Genomic DNA, 27,532 nt, shown 5'->3' with positions numbered 1-27,532 from the left:
TACACTTTCAACCAATTGTTGCATCTTTTTATATCTTTGTGAAAAATATAACAATTTACTTTTAATGTTATTATTCTCTATTCAAATGGTTGAAGAAAGAGTAAATAATTTATAGCACAACTATTTAAAATTCGATGGAGATGTTTTAGAATATTTTATATAAGTGAAAAACCCTTTCCACCTCAAATGTATAATCTGACAAATTACAAATGATCATACAAATCTTTAGGCAGGTTTGATCAAGGATTAAAGAAACATCCTATATTTCCACCTCAAATTTTGACAGGTACAATATGTTCTTATATTTTATTGGGATTAGATAATGAGTCATACTTATAATATACTCAGCATATACTCACCTATAGGAAGTCATAATAAAACCACAAAGATTTATTTTAATTTTCCGTTTAATTTCTTTAAATGACTAAATTGGTGATAACACTGACCGCAATTTGTTTTTTTCAGTTGAAACTTACTTTTAGTTAGTACTTTTCACATTAATTCTTATAAATAAAAAATATAACACCGTCCATGCAGACATGAACTGAAATCAGTCAATACAAATAACTTAGTCACATAAATAATAAATAATACTAATTGATACAATTTTACCATATTATGTTGAAGAGAAAAATAAAATCACAATGGAACAGTAAGGAATAATATTATAGTAACCCCTGCTGGTTGTCTATCATACACTTTATACAGTTATAAAAAAAGTTTTATTTTATGAAACCATAAAGAAAATAATAAATTGTGTCTATAATGTGCATGTATTAGACGTGCACCATGTGCCTTTAGCTGTATCACCCATTTTATTTTATTTAACATAAATTAAATATAATATACATTGAATTACCGTACAAGCAATATCACGTCAAAATTCGGCCACGTTTTCGAGCGTCGGAGTGGCCAAATGTTGATGCTGGGAACCACAATATATTATCACAAAGTGTTGAGTCCTTCCCGAGCATCGGCGCGCGACCAGTTGTTGCGCGACCAGCCGTTGCGCGACCAGCCATTGCGCCGCCATATTTGTACTTTGTCAAAGGCGTTTCTATGACCATCTGAACTGGACCTCTAGGAATGTTTATATTTGGTGTCTTTTCGTCGAGGCTGAGCTGGACAGATACAGTTTGGAAGATTTACAACGTCTTGGAAAAACAAACAGCTTAAACATTTACGAATTCAACCGAATTTCACATATAACTTTTAAGTTAGCAAAATATTGTCTAACTATAAACTATTTAAACTGCTCTTCAGAACAACAATTAGAATTGAAACAGTTTTGACAGAATCAAGACACATATCGCGCTAGTGTAATGATTGTCGTCTAGGCTAGACTCGCTCAGGCGTGGGGCTGGTCGCGCACAAGTCACTGTACACACGAAGATTGGCATCACAGTCTTGTGAGGGAGAGAGTTCGTCACAACACAATCTTCTACAAAATAAATAACGAGCGTACTGCAACTGCACGCTCTTCAACAGAAAACAGTTTGTTGACGGTACAAAACAAAGACAGCGGAACCGCCACCGCGGCCGTGTGTGATGTGTCACTGCACTACACTGCACCTTCTCTCTACCTCGTTCTTGCACCAGCACTGCCAGGGCCCGACACTCCACCGCACCAGGGTGAGAATCGGTACAAAACAATCAACTTCTTTTTTTCCATAAAAGGCACTTTTAGAAAGCTAGGAAAAACAATTGATCGGAACAGCTAAAAGATTCTAAACTAATAAATGTTGTCTGCTACAGTCACAGCCTCGTGGGAGTGGCCGGGCGGAGAGTCGGGCCTCGTAAACAATACAGATAATAACAACTGAATAGGTTCTATATTAAACACTGTATATATATTATACTGCGAGACTTGACTGATAAAAGGATGACAGTATTTGGTTGCGAATCTCTAATACCTCTATGTCTAAAAATCAAACTCCACAACATTACAATTTCCGTAAATTTTTCAATTCTTAATGACAGGATTGTTTCGTGGGACAAAATGAACATTTAAAGAGCCTAGTACAATGCGCTTATAATTATTCGGTATCGAGAAACATTAAAAAACAGTCTTGGAATGCAAGAGATTATTATTACATTTTTTGGAGCAAAAGAATTTGCATGCTGCTACACCAAAGCAGACGCACAAAGAATATAACTTGAAAAATGCACTTTGTAGTAAAAAGTGAACAAAACACAAATGTATGGATAAATACTGCCATCCTCAGTGACATCAAAATTGTAACCTGTACTACTATACTGGAATAAATAATATATTATATATAATATTGATATATGTACTACCCAAATCTATTGTAAGGGGGAGGCTATTGTAAATCAATATGGCAGAGAGACACTATTGCACAATGGGATGGAAGCATTATGGAGTGCCGTAGAAGTAAGAGTTATTGTTGCTATTCCGTTGCCATCCAATACATAGTAAGCGGTAAAATAACTAAAAACAATAGTAACAAAACAGTGGCTAAAATTACAAAACACAGAAGCGTCACAGAAATATTGTCACTTAACTTAAAAACATTCTCTTAGCTAGTTAATATTACAATCCATTAAATAGACAATTAAAAATAGGGGAAATAAAAGAAAACTACGAATACAACCCTGTTTTTGACATACTGGATGTGAATTCATGGTTGGCTTTGACCGATCATCACAGTTTGGACGAAACTGCGGATTCGGCTTCACTCGATCCGTTTATGATCACTTGGGGTGAAATACACAGCGTATTCACATTGTCCGACACCGGGTTTCTGCTCAGGAGATCAAAGTCTACACGAAAAATATATGTGTAGGCTCATAAAATAGACAAGGATTGTGATATCACTGATACTTCAGCCTTATTTCAATGTTTTTACAAATATCTGTCTTTTCCTTAAAACGTGACTGGAAAAATTTACAAAAAATTCCAGTTCAAGAGAACAAAGAGGGTTGTATTCGTGTTTTTCTCTTATTTCGACTTTTTTCAATTGTGTTCGCCAGTATTATCGGTATTTGGATTACCACCTGATCACGACAATTGGATGGCAACCGACAAAAACCAATTCCAACCACAACCGTTCAGAGTTGGCTTTTTAATCTTTGGTTCAGCAAACAGAGTACATTTAATTTGTAACAGTAGGTATGCATCGTTTCATATAGAATTTAAAAACTTAATTTATAACATTTAATTTGAAATCAGGCTCTCCAACAATCTCTCAATTCTTCTATCTCAAACTCTACATTGGTACAAGTATATCGATTGAAAACAATTTAAAAGTGTGGAGACTGAAATTGCTTGTTTTGCGTTTAAGAATTCTATAAACCCTCCGCTCCCTAAATTTCTGCTAAGTCGTGATGTTGACCGGCAACATAGAGCAGAGTAGCAGTCGTGAGGTGAGTCAAGAAACTGAATCACCACGAAAGTGGAGAATGGTGGAGGTGGGATTCCCTTCTCGGGGGAACAAGATAGCAACTACACAAAATATTGAAAAAGAAATACGTTTAAAACGTAATCGTGAACCACTTCTTTAAGTTTGCCTTTATTTATGTTCAGTTTATTGTTTCTGTCGGCGACGATTCCCACTATGTTTTCAAATGCTATATTATATTCCGACTGCATAACTCACAGTTGCTTGACTCGTCCACATCTCCACAACTCTCCATCAGTTTCTTCACTCACCTCACGGCGGGAGAGGAAGCTCCAACATGTCTTTACTTCACAAGACAAAACAGTTCATAGCCAGGACAAGAAATTACGCGTTACAGACCCATTATTACACTGTTGTAGAGCTCCCATTCAGGAAACCAGAGAGACAACTTACGGAGGTTTATCACAGACAAACTTCGAATCCCACAAATTATTCGCTAATTCAAACAATCAATTGATCAACAATGCATTTAACTAATGGAACTGAGGTTGGGGGTCATACACGCTGTCCGCAGCTGAATGTCCACATATGAACAAATTCAACAATAGTAGTTTATATCTTACTGACAGTGAATTTGGGGGCTGAGAAAACAACTCCCTATAACTTGCTGTTTTAGTTTTAAAAGTTTAGTAAACAAAATTAGTGCAAATTTAAAAGTTTTGATTTTGAAATTCATCTAATGATCACAAGTTAGTTTAATTTTTTGTTTAAGTTCATCGGTAAAACAATAAAATTTTTAATATGGAATTATCACATTACTGTCCTAAATAATTCAATAACCAAGTCATTTCAAATTGGTATTAGAATTAAGAATGCGTGAATTTTTAGTGTTTTAAAAGGAGATCTGTATACATTGCAGTACAAATGTTAATAAAAAAAGAAAAATATGTAAAAAAAAATCAAAAATAGGGACTAAAATATCGGTGTAAATATTCTCATACGTTACAATTAAAGGTGTTAGAAAGTTCAAGATGAAACAAGGTCATCACATGTGTTGATTTTGTGTTGAATTGCTCTCAAGTCGTGGACATTTAGCTGTAGACGAGTAGAATGCTATTTTGTGTCACACTTATGCGATTGTGCTTGCAAATGCCTGCATTTTCAAGAAATTGTTATAGTTGCTTGATGTAACACACAAAAACCTCCTTGCAATATTCTACGCATCCAGGTGTTAAAATGGCATGTTTTGCACAGCAGTGAAAGCTATATATTGTTATCTCAATCACTCAGTATAACGAAAATAATATTGTTTCTCAAAAACATCATTTCTAGGTGACGTACGTGGGTTATATTGTCACCCCAAACACAGTGGTATAAGTGCTGAAATAAAAACTTTATTATACCTCTTTGTTAACTTTCTTAATGAAAAACAGTTGTAGTCGTGGATTCATTTACATGTGTATTTCTATTCAAAAAAGGTCATAAAGGTAATTTTTTTTGCAGATATTAAGTCAAGATCTGAAAAAATAATGATTTTACAGCAGCTACGTCACTTTGTGTCTGGGGTGATAATATATTTTAATGGACCTGTTATCTGTGTAATAATATATTTTCCCATTTTATACTAAATTTGAAACAAAATTTCGTATAGAACTCAAGTAATTAGAACTTATTTACAAAACCAGGTCAAATCCCGAGAAAAGGGCTGAAATTCACTAAAATCACCCACCCAAAGAAGTTCCAGATCATTTATGGGCAGAATTAAAATTTTTTGCAGATAACAACACCCCCAGGTTTCAAATTCTATAATTTGTTGTCAGCCAGTTTGGCCGCTTTAAAGGAAATATGATTTTTTTAGGCTGACTCTGGAAATTTGCAACCTTGAAAGGGGGCAGTTCTGAGTATATATCCACGGGAGGAAAAATTTTTTTTTTAAGCTGTGGAATATGCTTCCAAAAAATGTAATGTGAGTTTGGAAACAGCCATATCTGTACACATGTAAAGAAACATGTCAGGAGCTTGAAGGCAAGCAACAAAACGACGTAACAGAGTGACATGGAATCGCATAAGTGTGCACTGCAAATATCTGAGGTGGGAACAGTCACCACTTGTTCTCAGAACAAGCAGAGATGTCTGCTGATGTGTCTACAACTCTTCAATGCTCTGATAACATATCTCGTCTAGACTGTGATGTAGCACCACGCTAAACACAGGTCACTCATTCATCACTCTGCCCAAAAAACTGCTGATTACACGTTATCTTTGGCAGACTGCACTTGAATCAACTCAACAAGTTCAACGTTTATTAGCTTTTCATAGAAAAATTAGCTCTTGAACATTGCCAAAATTTAGCGCTGATTGAATCAGGTCAAAATCTTGATTTCTTTGTCCCAAAGGTGAATTAGTTTTACATAAAATTCCTGTACAAGAAATATCACCGAGCTTTTTCTATAGTGTAAAAAAAAGAAAGAGCACATACATTTATCATTGTGAATAACAGCTATTTACTTTAAATACAAATTTAAAAATATAAAGTATTGAGACAATTTTGTATTTCAAGTGCATTTACTCTAGTAAACAAATTCATTCTCCTCCACAAGTTTGGTCTCAACAGAGACGCAGTTGTACACATCAGCAGATATACTCTTCATATGTTCTCATTACACTAATCCAATGAACAACTTTTAATTAAATTTGCCATAACAATTAATTGAGCTAAACACTTTCAACACTGAACAATTCATGGACATTATTTCCATTACCAAGTTCATAATTCTTCGTGAGCGCTTTTCTTTTGCCGTACGAGTCGGAAACAAATTAAAGTTAAGAGAATGACTTTAAGCGATACACTGAGTACACAATCCAAATGTGGAACATTGAAAGTCGAAGTTCGCACCCGTTTCGTTTGGACCGGGTACGAACTTCCGTCAACAAATTTACCACTGTTATTATGTACAGAAAAGCAGTCGGTTCGATCTAAAAAAAACTTTGACCTAAACTAAACACAACATTCAAAAGGCTAGCCAAGAATTACAAAGATGGAATGGATTCTCGCGTGCGACAGCGATGCGATCCCTGCTTCGTAGTCAGCAACAGATAGAGAGAAGACTGAGGGCGGCGGATGGAACCTAGAGCGGGCGAGGGGGGGGTTTGTGGTGGGGCAGGGGTACCACCGCGAGGGGGGTCGAGGACAGCCTCTGTCGTGTTGGCACTATCACAGCTGGTAAGTGAGATGGGGGAGGGTATCTGAAACAATAACGAATAAGTCAGTATCTCAACATGACGCAAAAACACATATTCCACACACGTTTTATTGGCAGCGATATAGAAGGAACATGACTACTATCTTAAACTGTAAATATATAACAGTAAAGTCAAATTTAAATTTGTATCATGTCATAGTTTGAACAATTTAAAGTCATGCATTAAAGTCAAACAAAATACTTGGAAATGTGCATTGTACCATGCAGTCCCACCAATGAATGGTTATTGTTAGTCATAAAGTCATATTTTGTTGGGTGGCATGATATAGATTTTCCCTTGATGTTTTATTTATTTTGTATTTATGGACTGAGTAACCTACTGGTTATAAGAAGTAAGAGATTTGATAGAAAATAATACAAATATGTCCATTTGGCTGAGCATTAATGAAGCATTTATTCGAGGGGCTGGAAAAATTTCATTTCTGTCTACCTGATTCCATGACATACGGTATCGAGAACGAAATTACCACTACACGTACTTAAAATTTTACATGAAGCTTCATTTCTACATAAGCAACATCCGGTTAGATGATGGTGCATGTCACTACATTGGATTTGGCTGAGTGTAGCAAACATATTTACACTGGCCATATGGGTAGCCATGATAGCAACGAGAAAAGAGTGAGTAAATTTTTAGACAAGCTGAGTAAAATCATATAATATTTTTATTAATTTTAATTATCGCCTCACATATCAAGAACGAAATTACCACTACACGTAACTAAAATTTTACAGAAGCTTCATTTCTACATAAGCAACATCCGGTTAGATGATGGTGCATGTCACTACATTGGATTTGGCTGAGTGTAGCAAACATATTTACACTGGCCATATGGGTAGCCATGATAACAACGAGAAAAGAGTGAGTAAATTTTTAGACAAGCTGAGTAAAATCATATAATATTTTTATTAATTTTAATTATCGCCTCACATATCAAGAACGAAATTACCACTACACGTAACTAAAATTTTACATGAAGCTTCATTTCTACATAAGCAACATCCGGTTAGATGATGGTGCATGTCACTACATTGGATTTGGCTGAGTGTAGCAAACATATTTACACTGGCCATATGGGTAGCCATGATAACAACGAGAAAAGAGTGAGTAAATTTTTAGACAAGCTGAGTAAAATCATATAATATTTTAATTAATTTTAATTATCGCCTCACATATCAAGAACGAAATTACCACTACACGTAACTAAAATTTTACAGAAGCTTCATTTCTACATAAGCAACATCCGGTTAGATGATGGTGCATGTCACTACATTGGATTTGGCTGAGTGTAGCAAACATATTTACACTGGCCATATGGGTAGCCATGATAACAACGAGAAAAGAGTGAGTAAATTTTTAGACAAGCTGAGTAAAATCATATAATATTTTTATTAATTTTAATTATCGCCTCACATATCAAGAACGAAATTACCACTACATGTAATTAAAATTTTACATGAAGCTTCATTTCTACATAAGCAACATCCGGTTAGATGATGGTGCATGTCACTACATTGGATTTGGCTGAGTGTAGCAAACATATTTACACTGGCCATATGGGTAGCCATGATAACAACGAGAAAAGAGTGAGTAAATTTTTAGACAAGCTGAGTAAAATCATATAATATTTTTATTAATTTTAATTATCGCCTCACATATCAAGAACGAAATTACCACTACATGTAATTAAAATTTTACATGAAGCTTCATTTCTACATAAGCAACATCCGGTTAGATGATGGTGCATGTCACTACATTGGATTTGGCTGAGTGTAGCAAACATATTTACACTGGCCATATGGGTAGCCATGATAACAACGAGAAAAGAGTGAGTAAATTTTTAGACAAGCTGAGTAAAATCATATAATATTTTTATTAATTTTAATTATCGCCTCACATATCAAGAACGAAATTACCACTACACGTACTTAAAATTTTACATGAAGCTTCATTTCTACATAAGCAACATCCGGTTAGATGATGGTGCATGTCACTACATTGGATTTGGCTGAGTGTAGCAAACATATTTACACTGGCCATATGGGTAGCCATGATAGCAACGAGAAAAGAGTGAGTAAATTTTTAGACAAGCTGAGTAAAATCATATAATATTTTTATTAATTTTAATTATCGCCTCACGTATCAAGAACGAAATTACCACTACATGTAATTAAAATTTTACATGAAGCTTCATTTCTACATAAGCAACATCCGGTTAGATGATGGTGCATGTCACTACATTGGATTTGGCTGAGTGTAGCAAACATATTTACACTGGCCATATGGGTAGCCATGATAGCAACGAGAAAAGAAATAGTACATTTTTAGACAAGCTGAGTAAAATCATATAATATTTTTATTCATTTTAATTATCGTCTCCTACGATAATACAGATACAGTGTGGTGTATTCCTATCTCGTTTCTTATGTTTGTTGAGTTCGTACTATATTCTGACAGGAAGTAATGTTTCAGTTGAGTAGTAATTTTCACTCACTCGGATGCTCAGACATCTTCAACATTTATTTATCAGTACACTACACTGATTGTGTGAGTGTATGAAAAAAATTATATAAAGGTTTTGGATTTGTATGTTGGACTGTTAATAATACACCAAAATAGTTGTTCAATATGATTAGTTTTGATTAATACTGATGACCAAACTTATTACTAAGATCAACAATTTTAATACACAATAACATGTTTTAATAACAATGAATAATATATAAACATGTTGTGTTTGTTTTAATTTACACCTTATGCTTTATAAAGCATTGTGAAATAATCTTATTTGGTAAAAGTGTTATAAAAAGAGATAAGATGAGACGCTGTCATATGTATGATTTGGAGATGGTTTAAAATAAGTAATCTTATAGTTTAAAATATTGTAATGCAATTCACCATTGATTAAAAACTTAATTTCACAACATATTAAGCTACTATGATTTCCAAACTTAATTTAGTAAATGTTAAAACAAAATAACTAAATTTTTAGATAAATAAACCTGCACAAACTTAACAAAACAAAATTAATTCTTAAAATGAAAGTGTTTATTAAAATAGCATATTTCATCTTAAACACTTTAAATAGCTTTACAATACACAATTATTCAAAATACACCAACCCATCCAGTTAGTTTCCACCATACCTATCTGGATTTTCACTATTCAGTTTTATATGCTGTTTAGAGGGGACTATACATATAGACGTAGGTTTTTAAATTAGCAGACAACAGAATGAATCTTTGGTTTTTACTGAATGTTTTCTTATCAAGTTGCTGTTTCCAGACTAACCTTGATCATATGAAATAGAGCTTTTTTTGCATTTATTATAGCCAAGTGCAATATTAAAGAATATTGGGTTATCTCACATTCATCTTGGTATTGTATTCTCGAGATTTCTGCTTGAGGAGAATGACGTTTCCTCTGAATATATTTCAACATCCAATACATGGACCAACAAAGATGGGTTGATAGTATTACTAATAACTTCATCAAATAACAAAGGCTTAAAAATTTTAACGCAACTTGATAACTTTATGCTGATTTCTTCTCTTCCGTTTTGAAACAATTAGTTAATTTGGTGATTGCAAAATCTGAGATAGTTTAATCTTGTTAATCAAAGCCCTAAACTTGTTTTGATTTGGCGATATCCGAGACTTCCCAAGAATAACCCTACGTGCTTTACCCACAGCACCATGCTTAGTGGACTAGAGATTCCTACAAGCTTTAACTATCCCTGGTTTGGTAACTACTCACCTACTAGACATACTGTGGCAACGGACTACGCTGGTCGTCCACTCGCCACTACTGCTAGACGAAGAAGACGTCGCCGAGCTGAGTGACAGAAGCCCCGCTGAACTCGACCGGTACGGTGGTGGACTCTCTCCATCGAATACCGTTCGGTTCGGTGGCGCTCGGATACATTTCTGGTAGATCTCACTCTCCTGAAATAACAAATGAACTTTAAAAATTGTGGGAAATTTAGTATTTTAAGGCATAAAACGTTAGAAAACGTTAAAGGATTCGGAGATTTATCTTAATTAGTCAGTTTTAATAATTTTTTGAAGGGTTACGACTATACTAGTTTCTGTCACAAATTTACAAAACAAAATCACGCTGAATTTGAAATTGTCCCCTTTAGACAAAATAATATGTGAAATAACAAGGAAATAGAATAATGAAAATTGCAAAGAAGTAAAAAGTAAATTTAGGAAAGAATTAATGATATACTTCAAATTATAAATAAAAAATCTTTCTAATAGAGTAAAGTTATATACACTATAGTCATATGTGTATCTTACTTCAGTTATTAATCTGAATGTTTACATTTTTTTTTAATCTGATACATACAATTTGAACCCACATTTCAATTCATTACTACAAATTTAAATTTTTGTCCTATTTTTATTCACGATTAAATCTGTATTAGTAAAAAGTAAAATTTCTTATAAAATCAGACTGACAACATCACAAAGACGTGAAGATGTTCAAGAACTGATGCAGTTTTAAACATTGTAATACAAACCGATCTTCACAACTATGTTTATTTCTACTTCATGTCCAAATTCATCCAATGCACAGAACGGCTGAGGGCTGGGTGTTGTCAGAACTCGTAAACGTTTGGCATCGTTGTAAAGTGCTCTCACCAGTTGACCCTGCTTTATTCTAAATTTATTGTTTAATCACATTTTGGCAGGGCTAAGCTGGCCACACATGTATGTACCTCTTGAGGTCTGCCCACCACAGCCAACAAGTACAGTAACTCTTGAGATCTGCCCGCCACAGCCAACATGTACAGTAACTCTTGATGTCTGCCCACCACAGTCAACATGTACAGTAACTCCTGAGTTCTCCCCACTGCAATCTACATATACAGTAACTCTTGAGATCTGCTCACCACAGCCAACATGTACAGTAACTCTTGAGATCTGCCCACCACACCAACATGTACAGTAACTCTTGAGATCTGCCCACCACACCAACATGTACAGTAACTCTTGAGATCTGCCCACCACACCAACATGTACAGTAACTCTTGAGATCTGCTCACCACAGCCAACATGTACAGTAACTCTTGAGATCTGCCCACCACACCAACATGTACAGTAACTCTTGAGATCTGCTCACCACAGCCAACATGTACAGTAACTCTTGAGATCTGCCCACCACACCAACATGTACAGTAACTCTTGAGATCTGCCCACCACACCAACATGTACAGTAACTCTTGAGATCTGCCCACCACAGCCAACATGTACAGTAACTCTTGAGATCTGCCCACCACACCAACATGTACAGTAACTCTTGAGATCTGCCCACCACAGCCAACATGTACAGTAACTCTTGAGATCTGCCCACCACAGCCAACATGTACAGTAACTCTTGAGATCTGCCCACCACACCAACATGTACAGTAACTCTTGAGATCTGCCCACCACACCAACATGTACAGTAACTCTTGAGATCTGCCCACCACACCAACATGTACAGTAACTCTTGAGATCTGCCCACCACACCAACATGTACAGTAACTCTTGAGATCTGCTCACCACAGCCAACATGTACAGTAACTCTTGAGATCTGCCCACCACAGCCAACATGTACAGTAACTCTTGAGATCTGCCCACCACACCAACATGTACAGTAACTCTTGAGATCTGCCCACCACACCAACATGTACAGTAACTCTTGAGGTCTGCTCACCACAGCCAACATGTACAGTAACTCTTGAGATCTGCTCACCACAGCCAACATGTACAGTAACTCTTGAGATCTGCCCACCACACCAACATGTACAGTAACTCTTGAGGTCTGCCCACCACAGCCAACATGTACAGTAACTCTTGAGATCTGCTCACCACAGCCAACATGTACAGTAACTCTTGAGATCTGCTCACCACAGCCAACATGTACAGTAACTCTTGAGATCTGCCCACCACAGCCAACATGTACAGTAACTCTTGAGGTCTGCCCACCACAATCAACATGTACAGTAACTCCTGAGTTCTCCCCACTGCAAACTACATATACAGTAACTCTTGAGGTTTGCAAACCGCACTCAACCAAACACTCCATTATAAACTTACTGTTATAAAGTTACTAGTCACTTATGGTTCAATTAGGGACACAATTGTAAGTGGCAACAAAAAAACAATAGGTTCTGGACTTAGAATATATTCCTGTGTTATCTCATACTGGTTGTGCAAAATATACTGTGGTTGGTCTGACTTTACACTTTAGTCAAAATACATTGGTGCACTTAAAATTGTACAAAAATTGTAATTGCAATATAGTGGATTTACAAAATGTACAAAATTTGTACATTGTTACAATTTGTTCTGGGCTTAATTTATATAAATTAATCTATAAAACAATAATATAAAACACTAATTTTGTATTATACATGAATTTTAATTAAGAATATTGTCAGTGAATATTATTTAAGAATATTATATTATTATTGTTCACCTCTTATACAATATTTGTACAGATGTTTTGGTGAATTGGGGAAAGAGTAATCCCTGGGGAACACACAATATTAACAATTAAGTTGCCAATGATTCCTACTTGATTTATCTAAGCACTTAGGCGCCAATTTGAGTTATAGTTCCAATTTCAACAGAATTATTTAAGGATTTATTAAAGGCGAGATGATAAAAACGTCGCTTTATACATTCCATTTCCAACATCAACCAGTTTAATCTCTAAATTGCACCATAACAAAGTGATAAAGTTGCACATTTGGCAGAGCCATAAAAACTCCACTTCCCCAAACAGCTTGGCTGTAAATTTACCCGGGTGGTGAAGTAAATTAAGTTTCATTAACGTGGAAAAATACCCAAGGAATAAGTTCCAGGATGTTATTCACAGCTGAACAAAGTTGGTTTAGAGAACTTACAGTTATCGTTTGAAATGCTAAGATTCTGTAACCTGGGTAAGTGATGTTTTATGTAATCTATATGCGGGCCCTAAAAATAAGGCAGGCTACATAGGCTATTTTAATACTTAAGAGAATTTGCTTATTTTATAATAGAAAATAACAATGATTAAATTACAACAAACTTTTGTAAAATTTTATTGGTAGTTCATTCAGTTTTTGCCTTATAAACCTAACCTTTTAAAAATTATCAATTATAAAATGGCTTTCTTGAATTTGTGATAACACTGACTGAATCTTCTTGAACTGATCTTTAATCTTATTCACTTCTTATTCTTATTCTTAATCTACTTCACCATAAAAGTCTTTCCTTGTGTAATATAAAGTATGAACAACAAGATACAAAATTACAGGCCAATACTTAAAACAAGTTTTATACATTAACTCGAATTTATTAAATACAAAAGAAACTATATTTCTAAAACCTTTACAAGCAAACGGTTGTGTAACTTGTCTTTCACATCAGAAGCCTCCTCCTAATTTAAAATTCCAGCTAAACAAACTTTAGAACAAAACAGAATTTTCCAAGTCTCTGAAAAAGTTGGCTTAGCTTGGAACAAAATTTACAGTAGTAGAAGAGTTTCATGGAGTAACTTGGTAAAATTAATACTATTTTCAAACTTTAATTTTAATGGCATGTAAAAAGTTAAATTTTATTAGGAAAATTTAAATTTATCTAAATAATAATTCATTTCTAAGTCATATTTGTCTACTAAGTAAATGGTGGAACACTTGAGATACGAGAAGCAATTGGCAGAGTGAGGTCTACAGACATCTGGGGAAGCGACACATTGGACTGGAATTGTGAGGCAACACTGTTGCCAGACCGCCATGTAACCATAAAGACAGCTAACATGTGGTCTTGTACATTCTTGTAATCTTGTCAATTCTGGTAGCAATGAATTCAAAATAATGGTACTGGTGGCCATCGTAATTTTCTCCTATAAGAAGAATGCTAACGAATGTATTACCCTTTTTGGTTTAGTTTTGTCAAATGTACCATTTTAAAGATAAGAAGTATATATATATATATATCCAAGTCTCTTAGCTTTTCCATTATTAATTGTTGATTTTTTAATATGCTAAAATTTTTTATATTAGCTCAAGCTTAATCATAAAAACTATACATATACAAGCACACACAAATTCAACAAAATGTCCATAGGTAATTTGATTTGTGTAAGTCATTTTAAAATTAAGTTTTCCATTAAACCTGTACCTAAAAATAGAAAATAATGTAGAAAATGTTCTAAGGTTCAACGTTACTCTTACAAGGCAAAACATAAAATCGTTTCAGTACATCCTGGAATAATGTGATCAGTTTTTAGTTTTGAAAATATTTTTATTCAAGAGTCGAGGCCTCTAAAAAAATTTCCCTGAGGGCAGAAAAATAGAAAAAATCCTTTTTTTTGTCCACTCATGAAGGATTTAAAGACATTTATACTAAAAATCGTTGCCAATTTTGCAATCTACTTTTACATTAATTTATTTTTAATTTTGTAACCAGGCTCAAGGATAAATGATTCTTGATAAGAATATAAATTTGTTACAGTATGTATATGAATTATGTTTGACTTCTAAGGGAATAACACGTTTTTAATAAAACGTAAGTAGAGGGAACGTGTTTAATTTATATAACACATAATTTTCCAAATTAATATTCTATTATAATATACAAAACCCTAAAAATTCATATAATTATCTTCAGCTGTTTTTTGAAGTCCTAGTCTTGGACTGTTTTTTGAAACTCAGTGATCCAGGGTTGGGTTACAAAGCAGATAAGAGTGTCCCTAGTTTATTGTAAACGAGAAATAGTTTTAATTTAATTTAAGACCCACCAATATATGAAGAAAACAACAAACAGTATTAAATCTCTAAAACTGTTATGGAACAATGTAATAAAGTGGAAAATTCAGTACTGGGTTGTGAGAATTTAATCCTCGCTCTTACAGTCCGGATATAATTTTCACCAGGCACTACGACTTTACATAAAAACCAGAATTGACGTTATGAATCATAAAAGAAAAATCTTTTAGCGCAAACATTGCACTTAAGGTTTTACTCGATTAATTACTCAGCAATGGTTTTACTGCACCGACATTTAATCTCGTTTTTAGGGTTGGACGCGACCTTCGCTATAATAACTACTAAGTAAATTGCAACAAAAGTTGCAGCAGTTCTTTCGGAGTTATGACTGACAAAGTGTAACGTTTTGATGACTCGCTACCTCTCTGCAGTCGTTAGTTAATTTTACAATCGGCTGCACTCGTAAAGAAAGTCCCGTAAAGCTTAAAGCATTAAAACAAGAGTTACTGTGAAAGTTAAACTCGTACTGAGAGTGCGCAGTGAAACGTGGTCGGGTGGCGATAAGAGTGAGACGAGTGTGAGTGTCAAGCACACATCTGGAAGCTGCATCTCCTCTTGAGACAGGGTGACGGGAAGTTATGGCACAACATCGCTGCCAGAAAACTATGTTACACAATAGAACTTATGGTGCTACTTTCGTCCGACTCGTGTCTATCATCAATAACACCAATTCGAACAATCGTCAAAATTGCAGCACAACAAAATTGATGTCACAGTTATTATGATATAGGATGACAATGATGGTGATCATGAGAAATTCACCATTTCCATTTCTGGTTTCAAATAATTAAATTGTAACACTTTGGCCAGCTGTGTTCAATACTAGGATGTCAACATAGTCGGCTTGTGTGAAATCTGGTTGTGGGATTTTATGCAAATATCTCCAAATTTTCTGGAATTAAAAGTTTTCCATTTTAGAAGATCAAAAAGTCACTATTGAATTAACAGATGTTTATAGAAAAATAGAAAGTTAAAAACACCTTTTCTTAAAGGAATCCATAAAGAATCCCGACTTCTTACCGACTGGGTGTTTTAACACAGATCACTCTCTTCCAATTCTTCACAACTTTTTTTAACTAAAGGTAACTGTCAAATGACATTTTGGACAATGACTTCAACCTTTTCCTTACCACTAAGTTAACTCATTTTCTTGATACTCCCGTGGCTGAAAACCAACCAATTCAGCATAGTTGAGTTTTATAGCTTCTTGATGACAGTTTATAAAAAAGCCTTAACTTAATTTAATGAGTTTTTAAAGTCCCAAGAGCTGTTTTCTTTCTAATAATATAAAAGTCTAAGCGTTTCTTCTGAATATCTGAAAAGATTTTCTGTATTATTTTATATTATGGTGGGCCATAGCTCTCTATACAGTGGCTACTGAACCCTAAGCTTTCAACAATCTGATACTTTTCCAAAAATTCCAGTTTTAACCTGGTACTCCTTGGTGAGCCATTCTTTTTTATAGGCACTCTATATAATTTCTCAAATTCTAAAAGATTAATCTTTAGATTCAGAATTAGGGACTATTTCCAGTCCTGCAATAAGCACAATGTTTTTAACCTGTGTATTTCTATTATTTGTTTATTTTCCTTTTTCTTGAGAGTATTACAGTATTTGAACTCACTCTGCATACATTCCTTGGTATAAAAAGTTTGATATTTCTCTGGAACAATACTGAACTTTACGGAGTGGAAGGTCCAGCTTCAGGTCTGTGTGAACTGAGTGTATAAGTTATACCTGTAGCTGCATACCTGTTCCGAGTCTCGGATGTGCAGCCTAGTCGAGCTGCCGTAGGGTATCTCCTCACCGTCCGGCAGGGCTATACTGGGTGGAAGGTCCAGCTCTAGGTCTGTGTGAACCGAGTGTAGCCGGATCTGGCGGTCCCGCTGCGCCCCCAGGTCCCGCTCCATTCCCGCCTGCAGCGCCAACATCTGTGGAATTGATACGTGGTCACAAATTCCGTCTGGAGGAAATACGAATGTATACCATAGACATATTGTTGGGTGTTAGAATATGTATAACATAATGTTTCAATACCTGGTGTGTGCTCAAGGAAAAAACTAGAATGTGAAGATAAAAATTCAAATTGTTGATGTTAACATGGATCTTCAAACACACATATATTCACACTACATTATCATCATACAGCATGATCACATAACACGATTAGTAATTCATTTCCCTACGAAATAGAGAGGAAATGTCATCTACTCAAGTTCCAGCTAAATGATAAAGAGACTATAAAAACTGCTTTAGCAATTTAAACAATCCATCCCTCCCACAGGTTTCTAGGTGGTTATGGACTTCACTTCACCACGGATTATGGAGACATAGAGAGATTGGTGTCATCCTTGAATATAAGATGGAAATAACATTGAATATATCTGAGCCACTGTGTATGCCACTTTGTTAGAGAAATAAAATAATGAAATTTACTCAGATGTGCCTAATACAGTGATTTTTTAAAAATTGCGCTAGTTTTAATAACTAAATTTAATTAATAACTTTAATTTTGAAAAATTATATGCATGAATACATCTGAAAGAACGAGTACGTAAAGCAATTTCCATAAATTATACATAAGGTCAAGACTTTTTTGCATAAAAATTATTCCATAAACTCCTATTCAGACTTGAGGTCTACAAAGTTTGAAAAATATATCATAGCTTTTATTATGAGAAATAGCAATGAGATAAGAGTTTCTGGTTTTAGTAGTGTGTGGTTAATATTTAAGTACATGCATAAATCATTGCAGAAGATTAAATGACGTTTTAAAGACAATTCTTTCTTAAAATAGGTTATAGTTATTCTGCTAACTGAATTTATACAAAGAGTCTAAAGAATTTGTGTGTAAAAAATATTATAAAACTAGATATTTATTTTGCTACTTTCATAAATTTTCAAAGACTGGAGAAGTATCAATCTAAATGGGTGCAATTTCATACAATTTTAAACTTCCAAGAATATGACAAAATACATGACCTCTCGAATAACAACTAAATATTAATATAAAAATTGCCTTAAAGAATAATCAAGAATTAATAAAAACTATAAATGAATATCTCAACAGATCCAAAATCCAGACAAAATAATGTTTTAACATTTCTTACAAAATCACACTACTTAGTTTATCACAGCAAAAAAAAAAAATTAAAAATCATAAAATAATTGTAACGGATATTACAATTTCTTTCTAACCATCACCAGGACAGTTTTGGGTGATATCTAACTTGCACTTGACCCTGTAACTGTGACAACGGAGCATTACAGGAACAGTTAGAAGACTTATAAGAAGAACACAAGGCTTAAACTGTAACGAGATTGTCCATATGCCATCCTCATTGCTGGCTTCAGTTTCTCTTTCTGAAGACACTGGCCTTCTCCATCTGTGTTTATTGAGTTAGTACTAAAAACACTAGTTTACCGGTATAGTCTCTGATGTCGAAATGATGCAAGGAGTTCATTTTAAGCTTTTTATTTATCGGCTCTTTTCGATCCCTTCAGACAAACATGACTCCAGATTCTAAGAGTCAAGTCTGTCATAGTGTCAAATTCCAGAGGCTGCACTAAGAGAAATGTGAACTGGAGCTAAACTCAACATTAACATTGAATCAACCCTTCCGCTCTATACATTATGTCTGATCTGTTGTCAACGAAGACAGTATTGACCAATTCTGACTACACCTACTCTTTCAACTCTGGGCTCATTCTTGATGAAGATTTTAACATTCTTTCCTGTAGACTATGCTTAATTTACTTCTATATTTTCCTTTTCATGAGATGCTACAGATCTCTACACACATAAATCTGAAAGGATTTTCACTGCTTTTAAAGTGATAAAATATTCAAATGGAACAATAAAGCAAAACTTGAGATTATCCAAATTTTATATAGGTGACGGCCCAATCCAACAACTGACTTTAATTAAGTTTCGGGATCTTCATGTACATGCAAATCTCACATGGACGATTGTGTTGATCACGTATGTAAAAGGGTCTACTCAATGTGTTGTGCCCTTGGTTGCCTTCCACAGATCTGCAGTCTGCGTATACCTCCCACTGTAAAGTTTTAACAGTGTCTTCAAATAGCAAAAGTGTGTATTAGATCTATTGCATAGATCATAAGCAGAGAATCGTGTAAAACATATTTTGAAGAATTCGGTATACTGTATTCACCTGGTTTGGTGGGGTATGAATGCTGTATGTTCATCGGAAATAATCCTAGTCTTTTTTTGTAAATCATGCTTTTTATCTGCATCAGACTAGAAATAAGTAGTACCTGACATTTCAGCAGCACACTACAACTTCCATAGGACTTTTGTTAAAACAAATAAAATACATTTCACCAAGTAATGATTTTAGATTTAATTATTTTGCAATGATTGTTTAAAATTATATTAAATCTTATGTTGATATGTTCTTAATTGTATACACTTGACTATATAAATAATTATTGATTCGGAATGAGTTTGGGGAGATCTCATGGGAAAAGTAACCATGGGAGATTGGGAGGTGATATCAGTCTCTCATCTCATTTCCTCCTAGAAAGAAGGAGGGATTGGCAGTGTTCCAGTTTATTACTTAAAGGAGATTGAGGACCATACATCCTTCGGCTCAAGGTTTGCTAACAGCCTCTGGAACTGAAGGAGCAGCAACCACTCCAACTTCCTTTGACTTAAGACTTAAGACTGTTTTGGCTAACAGCCTCTAGAACTGAAGGAGCTGCAACCACTCCAACATCCTTCGGCTCAAGGCTTACTAACAGCCTCTGGAACCGAAGGAGCTGCAACCACTCCAACATCCTTTGGCTCAAGGCTTGCTAACATCTCTGGAACCGAAGGAGCTGTAACCACTCCAACATCCTTCGGCTCAAGGCTTGCTAACGTCTCTGGAACCGAAGGAGCTGCAACCACTCCAACATCCTTCGGCTCAAGGCTTGCTAACGTCTCTGGAACCGAAGGAGCAGCAACCACTCCAACATCCTTCAGTTCAAGGCTTGCTAACAGGCTCTAGAACTGAAGGAGCTGCAACCACTCCAACAGTCATACCTTGCACTGCCAGTCCTGGACATCCATGGGTTGTCCAGAAGTAAAAAATTTCAGTCTGTTGTACTAATTTTAGATTATAAACCAACTAGAAACAAATTTCTGAGGTAAATTACACTGTTAAGAGTGAGGTTAAAAGATAAATGCTTAATTAATGTCCCATTGAATGCTGGTATTAACATTTTCCAATGACAGCCACCATTCTGTTGGTGATCTTCAGATTTCAAGTCACAATCCACGGCTGTACTTCCAACAAGTTGAATTTAGGCTGAACAAGATACTGGGCAACGTTTTGGTTGGCAGAGGCGGACGGTGCGGCTGCTCTGTTAACGTTGGCAGCTCTCGTGTCTTGCATGTTCCCAGTGTTTTCCCGGGTTTGGGCAACACACCGCTCGGCAGGTGACTGACAGTCCACACACCTCCGCCTCCCATCATCTCTGCGTCTGCCATCTGTATATCAACTGTTCTATTCGCATCTCACAAACAGACGCCTCCATAGATACCACTGAACTCTTTATTTCATACGTACATCCGTACATTACGATACCTGCTGATTGATTTGGCAATCCGCAATTGCAGATTTTAATTTATAAATAACTTTATGGGTCATGTTCTTTTTTTAAAATAACTTACATTTATTGATATTATTTTGTTAGTATTGCATTACATTTCCGAACACCATTACAAAAATATTAAATAAGTTTGGAAGAAGTCACGGCTCACATTTTTAAAACATTAAGGACAGAAAAACAATGAGAAATCAATACATTTATTATTATTTTCTGATAACATAGAACAATTTTATAACACAAGACATATTACTAAGAGAGTAACTATGCAAATAATTAGGATAGAGTACAAAACTTAAAAGTAAAATAAATTTAAAAGGTATGCTGTAATTAAAAAGATATATTAAAAAGATATATACATATACCCAACTGTAAAGCTATTATTGTAATTAAAGTATAATTTAGTAACCAGTTGTTTTTGTTAGTTAATTTTTCTAGTTTAAATCTGGAATATATCTATATATATATATATATATATATATATATATATATATATATATATATATATATATATAGAAGATATATTCCAGATTTAAACTAGAAAAATTAACTAACAAAAACAACTGGTTACTAAATTATACTTTAATTACAATAATAGCTTTACAGTTGGGTTATTAGTTGTGTATGTAAACCTGGATTAAAAGTAAAGTAAAGTAAAGTAGTCTTATTTTACCAGGTTACACTTAACCTGGGGACCAACGGCTTAAAGGTGACTTCAGAACCATCACCAATGGTATACTCATGTAGCAATACTAAGTAAAAAAAATAAAGATGTCTTATTTTACCAGACAAAGTTAAGATTAAGAATTCTATGAATTACCATTAAACGACTGAAGTTGTATTTATATAGTTGTATATTTTGCTTGAAAGAAGTGTTACCTTAATTCTTGCATATAAAAATAGTTCATTTGTGTACACAGAGGGTATTTTGTCATACTGAGTAGAAGTATGATCAAACTAGGTGGACCCGAATGTGGTTATAATACTCTCGAGGGTTCATGAAAGAACGTTCCTTCCAGGATACACAAGTACAATAATATTTTACCCACCAAAAACAATTTTGAAAAATTTCACATTTTCAGGCCTTTACTCAGAATAACAATGATTTAGCAAATAACATTAACTCGTATCTTCATTTTGTATATATTTTATATTAATTTTGTGTAAGTAGAAAATTATTTGGGGGGGAGGGGCGCTGGACACCCTTAGCCCCCTTATTTACTATGCCCATGATTTCAATAGTTAAATAATGATACTGTACTTTCGGTTATTCAATGTTGTAATAGGTATGAGTGTTCGCTTGTATTTTAAACAAACCTTTAGTGCTTCTTACGATTGAATAAGTATTTAGTTTCTACGTACATTAGGACAATATAAATGTCCGTGTGGAAGTGGACGATACAGTCCAAACTGTTGACGAGCCTGGAGAAGAAACCTGTCTGGTACCACAGAGCACGGATGCACTGCTTGTAGTTTCCCGAATATTGCAGGCACTAGCTGACGTACACTCGCACACCACTTCACATTTGAAACATTAACGTTACACATTTAATACTTGATAAAAACAAAATGTTATTCTGGAAATTCGTAGATCCTTCCTGCCAGCTTGTCGATTTTATATATAACGATAATAACAAATAACACAATAATAAAATAAGATTTTACTAAACAGTACATTTGTTTCCAAAAGAAAAATAAAAACGTAGCGAACGTAGTTTTGTTTGAAGCGCCTAACCAATAAAAACGAGTTTTGTGACAAATAAATACTGCAATAATAAATCATGCAAGACTGGTACAAAATCAAGTATAATAATTTGTAAAACTGTTAGCAATATATTATTAGTACTTAACTAGACGTTTGATCTTCGACATTTCTATCATTTTCTTGTTTTCTAAGACTTGACAAGTGTTTATTTCTGGGTATCCTCTCCATAGCGGAAATTTTGGTTAGGCACATAGGTTAATTCATTTTTGTAGAGTAAATGCTCGTTTTCTGAGACTCTCAATTACACGCACCATGACAAACCGTTTGAGACCCCTAGTGTAGGTTTATTTGTTTTTTACTATTAGGCGAACTAAAACACTTGCGATATTTTAGAAAACCTGTTCTTTAACAAGTCTTTTAACAGGTATTAGAACACGCTGCAAAATATTTATTTTTGTTTCAACCTCAATAAAAATCCAACATACATTTACACATTTCAAGGCCTAATGCAAAATTGGTCCATGATAACTTGCAATATATGATACATTAAACTTAAAAGATACTCTTAGATTAACACAGCAGATCAAAGTATATAATATCCTGGATTGTCAAGTTAATAAAACTGTAAAAGGCAACAAAGCTCTAAGCGTAACCAGTCCAACCCCAGTTGCAGTCGTTATTCGGCTAACGGAAATCCTTATCCAATGGCGCAATGTAGCGGGCACGTCAGTTATCTATCGCAAGATAACCGAATCAAGCAACGTCGAGCGTGGCTGCTGCCTGGATGGTTAACCGCTGAGCGATCCTGTCCTTGCAAGCAACCCGCCTGCCCGGCCATTGGTGGTGGTTCGGAAGTCACCTTTGAGCCGTTGATCCCCAGGTTGTGTTAGAGGGGCTTCTTAGCCCTAACTTCGCCTGTTAAAATAATACGTCTTTACTTTACTTTACTTTTACGTTACTGCAGGTTGAAAAAGGCGATTTGTTAGCGTATGAAAACACCGTTCCCAACCGGGATACGAACCCGGGTCCTCGGGTAATAATCTGAAACTCGAACCATTCGGCAACCCGGGATGGTCACACGAGAGACGTGACTTAGTAACCAATGTTGTGTGTACTAGCGACCTTCGCTATCATTCTGTTGCATCCTAATCTGTTTGCCTGTTAATCTTATATTCTTATATCTCATTTGATAACTCGAAATACCGCCATTCAGAATTTTGGATTAGTCGTGTCACAATTTTATACCAGACACTGACAACCTCAATTTCCAGGTAACAAAATATTAGTAAATATTGACGTGTCAGACTTCTAAAGTTATTATTATGAAACATGGAAATGTAGTAAAATAACAGATCTTTTAGTTGTGAAGACTTAGAAATTCTTGCCCCCCCCCCCCCAGAAGTCCTGAACAGTGACTTCCTTCAGCTCGTAAAACTCCATCATAATAAATACAAGTAAGCAGAGCAGTAAGCGTAAAAATGTCATGGGGTCAGTTGGAACCCTTCTTCTTCTGTTTCTTCATTCCCCACGCCACTGGCGGACGTGCCATATGATGGATTTGTGGCTTTGACAGTGTTCCAACCCTGCCTCAGGACTGGGCAATTTAAGTTAAATTGAATATTATTTACACCTTATGTATGCCAGTTGAGGTCAATGGACATATTTCTCATCCCTGAATTCGTGCAAACAAGAAACCTAAGGCCTATAGTCTACACAGTGGTAGCCATAGTAAATATTCCATAGTCTACACTATGCCGGTTTTCATTAACAGAACGAACGAACCCTTTTGAAACGATAATTATTCAGTTGATGTAATCGTAACACGCATTTATTCCGATACAATTATTAAGAATATAATAAAAGAAGAGGCAACACACACAGATGGTCCCGGCAACATTTTTTCAGACCGTTACAACATTCTTTAATTGTTTTATGGTTTTATAAGAGTAATTTTAGTGATTCCTACTTGAGGAAGGAAAAATAATTCTATTGGTATACAAATATGGTGCTAAACGAAAAGAAGATATTTTAAACTTCACATCATATGATCATCGTAGATGTGAATTTAAAAAGCCGAGACGTCTACTCGACCACGCTTCGCAGTGGACGTTTCCAACATAACCTTAAAATACTACATTTAGAATTAAGCGAGAGCCCGGGGTGATTTAACTTAACGACGTCAGTCGTTTAGTAACTTATTGGTGAGGCAATCTGAATTCAAATGGGTCGTTGAAAACGAAATGGCCAAGGGTGCGGGGCGTGGTGGAGGGGGGGATCTGACACAGTGAAAACAGAAATACCGCCGGACGTGGGTAACGTGGGTTAATGAGTCTGTGAGACTTACTTCGGCCTTGTGATGCACGCGCCACTCAGTCCAGTGTTGCCACAACGCAGCGCTCCGGCCAGGCCGGCAACACCGCAACTATCTGACAATCTACACTAACACCGGAGTCAGAGTAGTGCCACTGCCACTGGCACTACCAGAGCGGCGCGCACTGCCGACGTATTTATAGACCGATCTGTGTCCGTGTTTCAATTGCTTATACCCGTGGGAATCCTGGTTCGAGCCAAAACCGCGATGCCGCCATAATTCACGCGGGCACGGACCGAACAATATATGTTAGTGCGTTCATTGTTTTACACAACGCGTTAACATGTGGTATGTGGTGCAAACAACACTAGGACCAACAAGGATAAAAATTTACACCCTGACCCACATACGGATAATTTTATTGTTTACAAGATTTGTGGGTGTAAGAAAAGTCAAAATATACTTAGCTCCACTGGTTTTGACTGAACTGTACCATTTAAAAGTTTACGAAGACATCTACTGGTTACAAACTGCATGATTCACTAAATATTGTAGGACGCTTTGGAAAGGTCTCGACTACCTTCGAGAAAATCAGACACCCCAAGGACGACAAAACTTATCCTTGACGAGTAGGAATTCTGAACACAACTACGAATCATAATTGACAATTGAGAACCTTGAGCTGACAGTTGACAACTTGCTACTATGTACTCTGTCAGAATTCCACTCTAGAATGAAGATGATAAGTCCACAGAAGTCTTGATGATAAGTCTTGCAGAGGAAGGGTAAATCTAAGAAAAGTCCATCACAATCGGAAGAATTAACGATAAGGAACACTAAGGCAGCAAATTTAGACACACCGATTTGTAAAATCGTGAACTTCAATATCACAATACATAAGCCTATCAGAACCATTTTAGAAGTAGTACACAAATAGTCAGAAGTATAAAAAAAAAGGTTGGAGGGACATGATTTAGCAAACACAAATAAAGGATGAGTTTAATGATCTGTAGCCTTATTATGAAGTTAGGTAATTTTTCTTAGTAATCTACATAGGTACATTAAAGGCCAAATAGGCAATGACAACCAAGTCGTACAGATTTAAGTAGAGGCAAAGGCCATAAGGATTGCAGTCTTGGCCGGCCTTAGATTGATAGAATGCTGAAGTAAAATTCCCAGTTCCGAGTTCTAGTATACAAAGAGTTTGTGCCTCATTGCGTGGCAGAAAATCTAATTCCGCAAAACAAAATTGTTCCCCAGTTGGAATCCTCAATGGGTTGACCCACTACAAGTTCCAGTCTGTAAAAGATAATGTTGAACATTTGCCAACAATACTTGCAAAAATGACATTCACCGTACAGAGACAAGTGAGAACATAACCATTGAGTGCAACACTGACCTTGGCCTTGACTGTGATATGTAGTGTCCGTACGTTGCACAACTGTAGACTTCAACTTCAAAATCCTCTGCACTCTACTATACTGCAGTGTAGAGGTCACAACACTGACCTTGGCCTTGACTGTGATATGTAGTGTCCGTACGTTGCACAACTGTAGACTTCAACTTCAAAATCCTCTGCACTCTACTATACTGCAGTGTAGAGGTCACAACACTGACCTTGGCCTTGACTGTGATATGTAGTGTCCGTACGTTGCACAACTGTAGACTTCAACTTCAAAATCCTCTGCACTCTACTATACTGCAGTGTAGAGGTCACAACACTGACCTTGGCCTTGACTGTAATATGTAGTGTCCGTACGTTGCACAACTGTAGACTTCAACTTCAAAATCCTCTGCACTCTACTATACTGCAGTGTAGAGGTCACAACATTGACCTTGTACCTGATATTGGCATGTTTATTTACACTGTCATCATAGTAAAGCCCCTGTAATCTGTTATACTGCAGTTGAAACGTTGCCCTTGGACTTGGCAATAACATAAATGTAAGTAGAACACAACTATAGCCTTCGCTTTGAAACTTTCTGTACATCGTGGAACATCGTTGAACGTACAGATACTGACGTCGCCTTTTCTTCTCCGTGCAGGACAGTACAATTTTGATAACGGTTGGATTTCAGTTACAAGGAGATCTAATAAGAACATCCAGACTAAAACACGACCTTTCTCTCAGTAGAAAAGTCACTCACAGTTGCGACTCGTTCAAAATTCGTTCATCCACTCTGGGAAAGTTCCTCAACCAGTCACGCACGTCAACTTGGTCACTGATATCCAAGGTCAAACTCATGACGGGGTCTTAATTGTGACGAACTGCTGATGTTACGTCACCCTGGAAATTTACCATGGAATAAACAGCGTTAAACTCCTGCACCGAAGGCGTGTTCCTACCAGAATTTGCGTCTTGACTGTCACAATTGTGGTTTGGATTTCTGACAACACCGGTATACGCTACATCCAATCCAATTAGGAATAAAACGGGCCAGAATTGCAGACAGCACTCACGATGCGAACTCGA

At 35.7% G+C, this 27,532-nt stretch overlaps 1 protein-coding gene across 1 annotated transcript in view; it reads right to left on the bottom strand.

The window, feature by feature from the left end:
* Window positions 1–389: 389 nt before the first annotated feature.
* LOC124353623 (protein TMEPAI-like) overlaps window positions 390–27,532 on the bottom strand; it is a 137,188-nt gene continuing 110,045 nt past the window's right edge. The window contains exons 4-6 of the mRNA XM_046803547.1: window positions 17,181–17,360; window positions 10,383–10,570; window positions 390–6,608 (exon numbers count right to left, since the gene is read on the bottom strand). Of these exons, the coding sequence (XP_046659503.1) occupies window positions 6,491–6,608; window positions 10,383–10,570; window positions 17,181–17,360 (486 nt within the window). The 3' untranslated portion in view covers window positions 390–6,490. The remainder of the gene's footprint in view (window positions 6,609–10,382; window positions 10,571–17,180; window positions 17,361–27,532) is intronic.

Source organism: Homalodisca vitripennis, chromosome 2 (genome assembly GCF_021130785.1).
Source record: "Homalodisca vitripennis isolate AUS2020 chromosome 2, UT_GWSS_2.1, whole genome shotgun sequence".
Taxonomy (NCBI): Eukaryota; Metazoa; Arthropoda; class Insecta; order Hemiptera; family Cicadellidae; genus Homalodisca; species Homalodisca vitripennis.
This window is presented reverse-complemented; position numbering and strand designations above follow the sequence as displayed.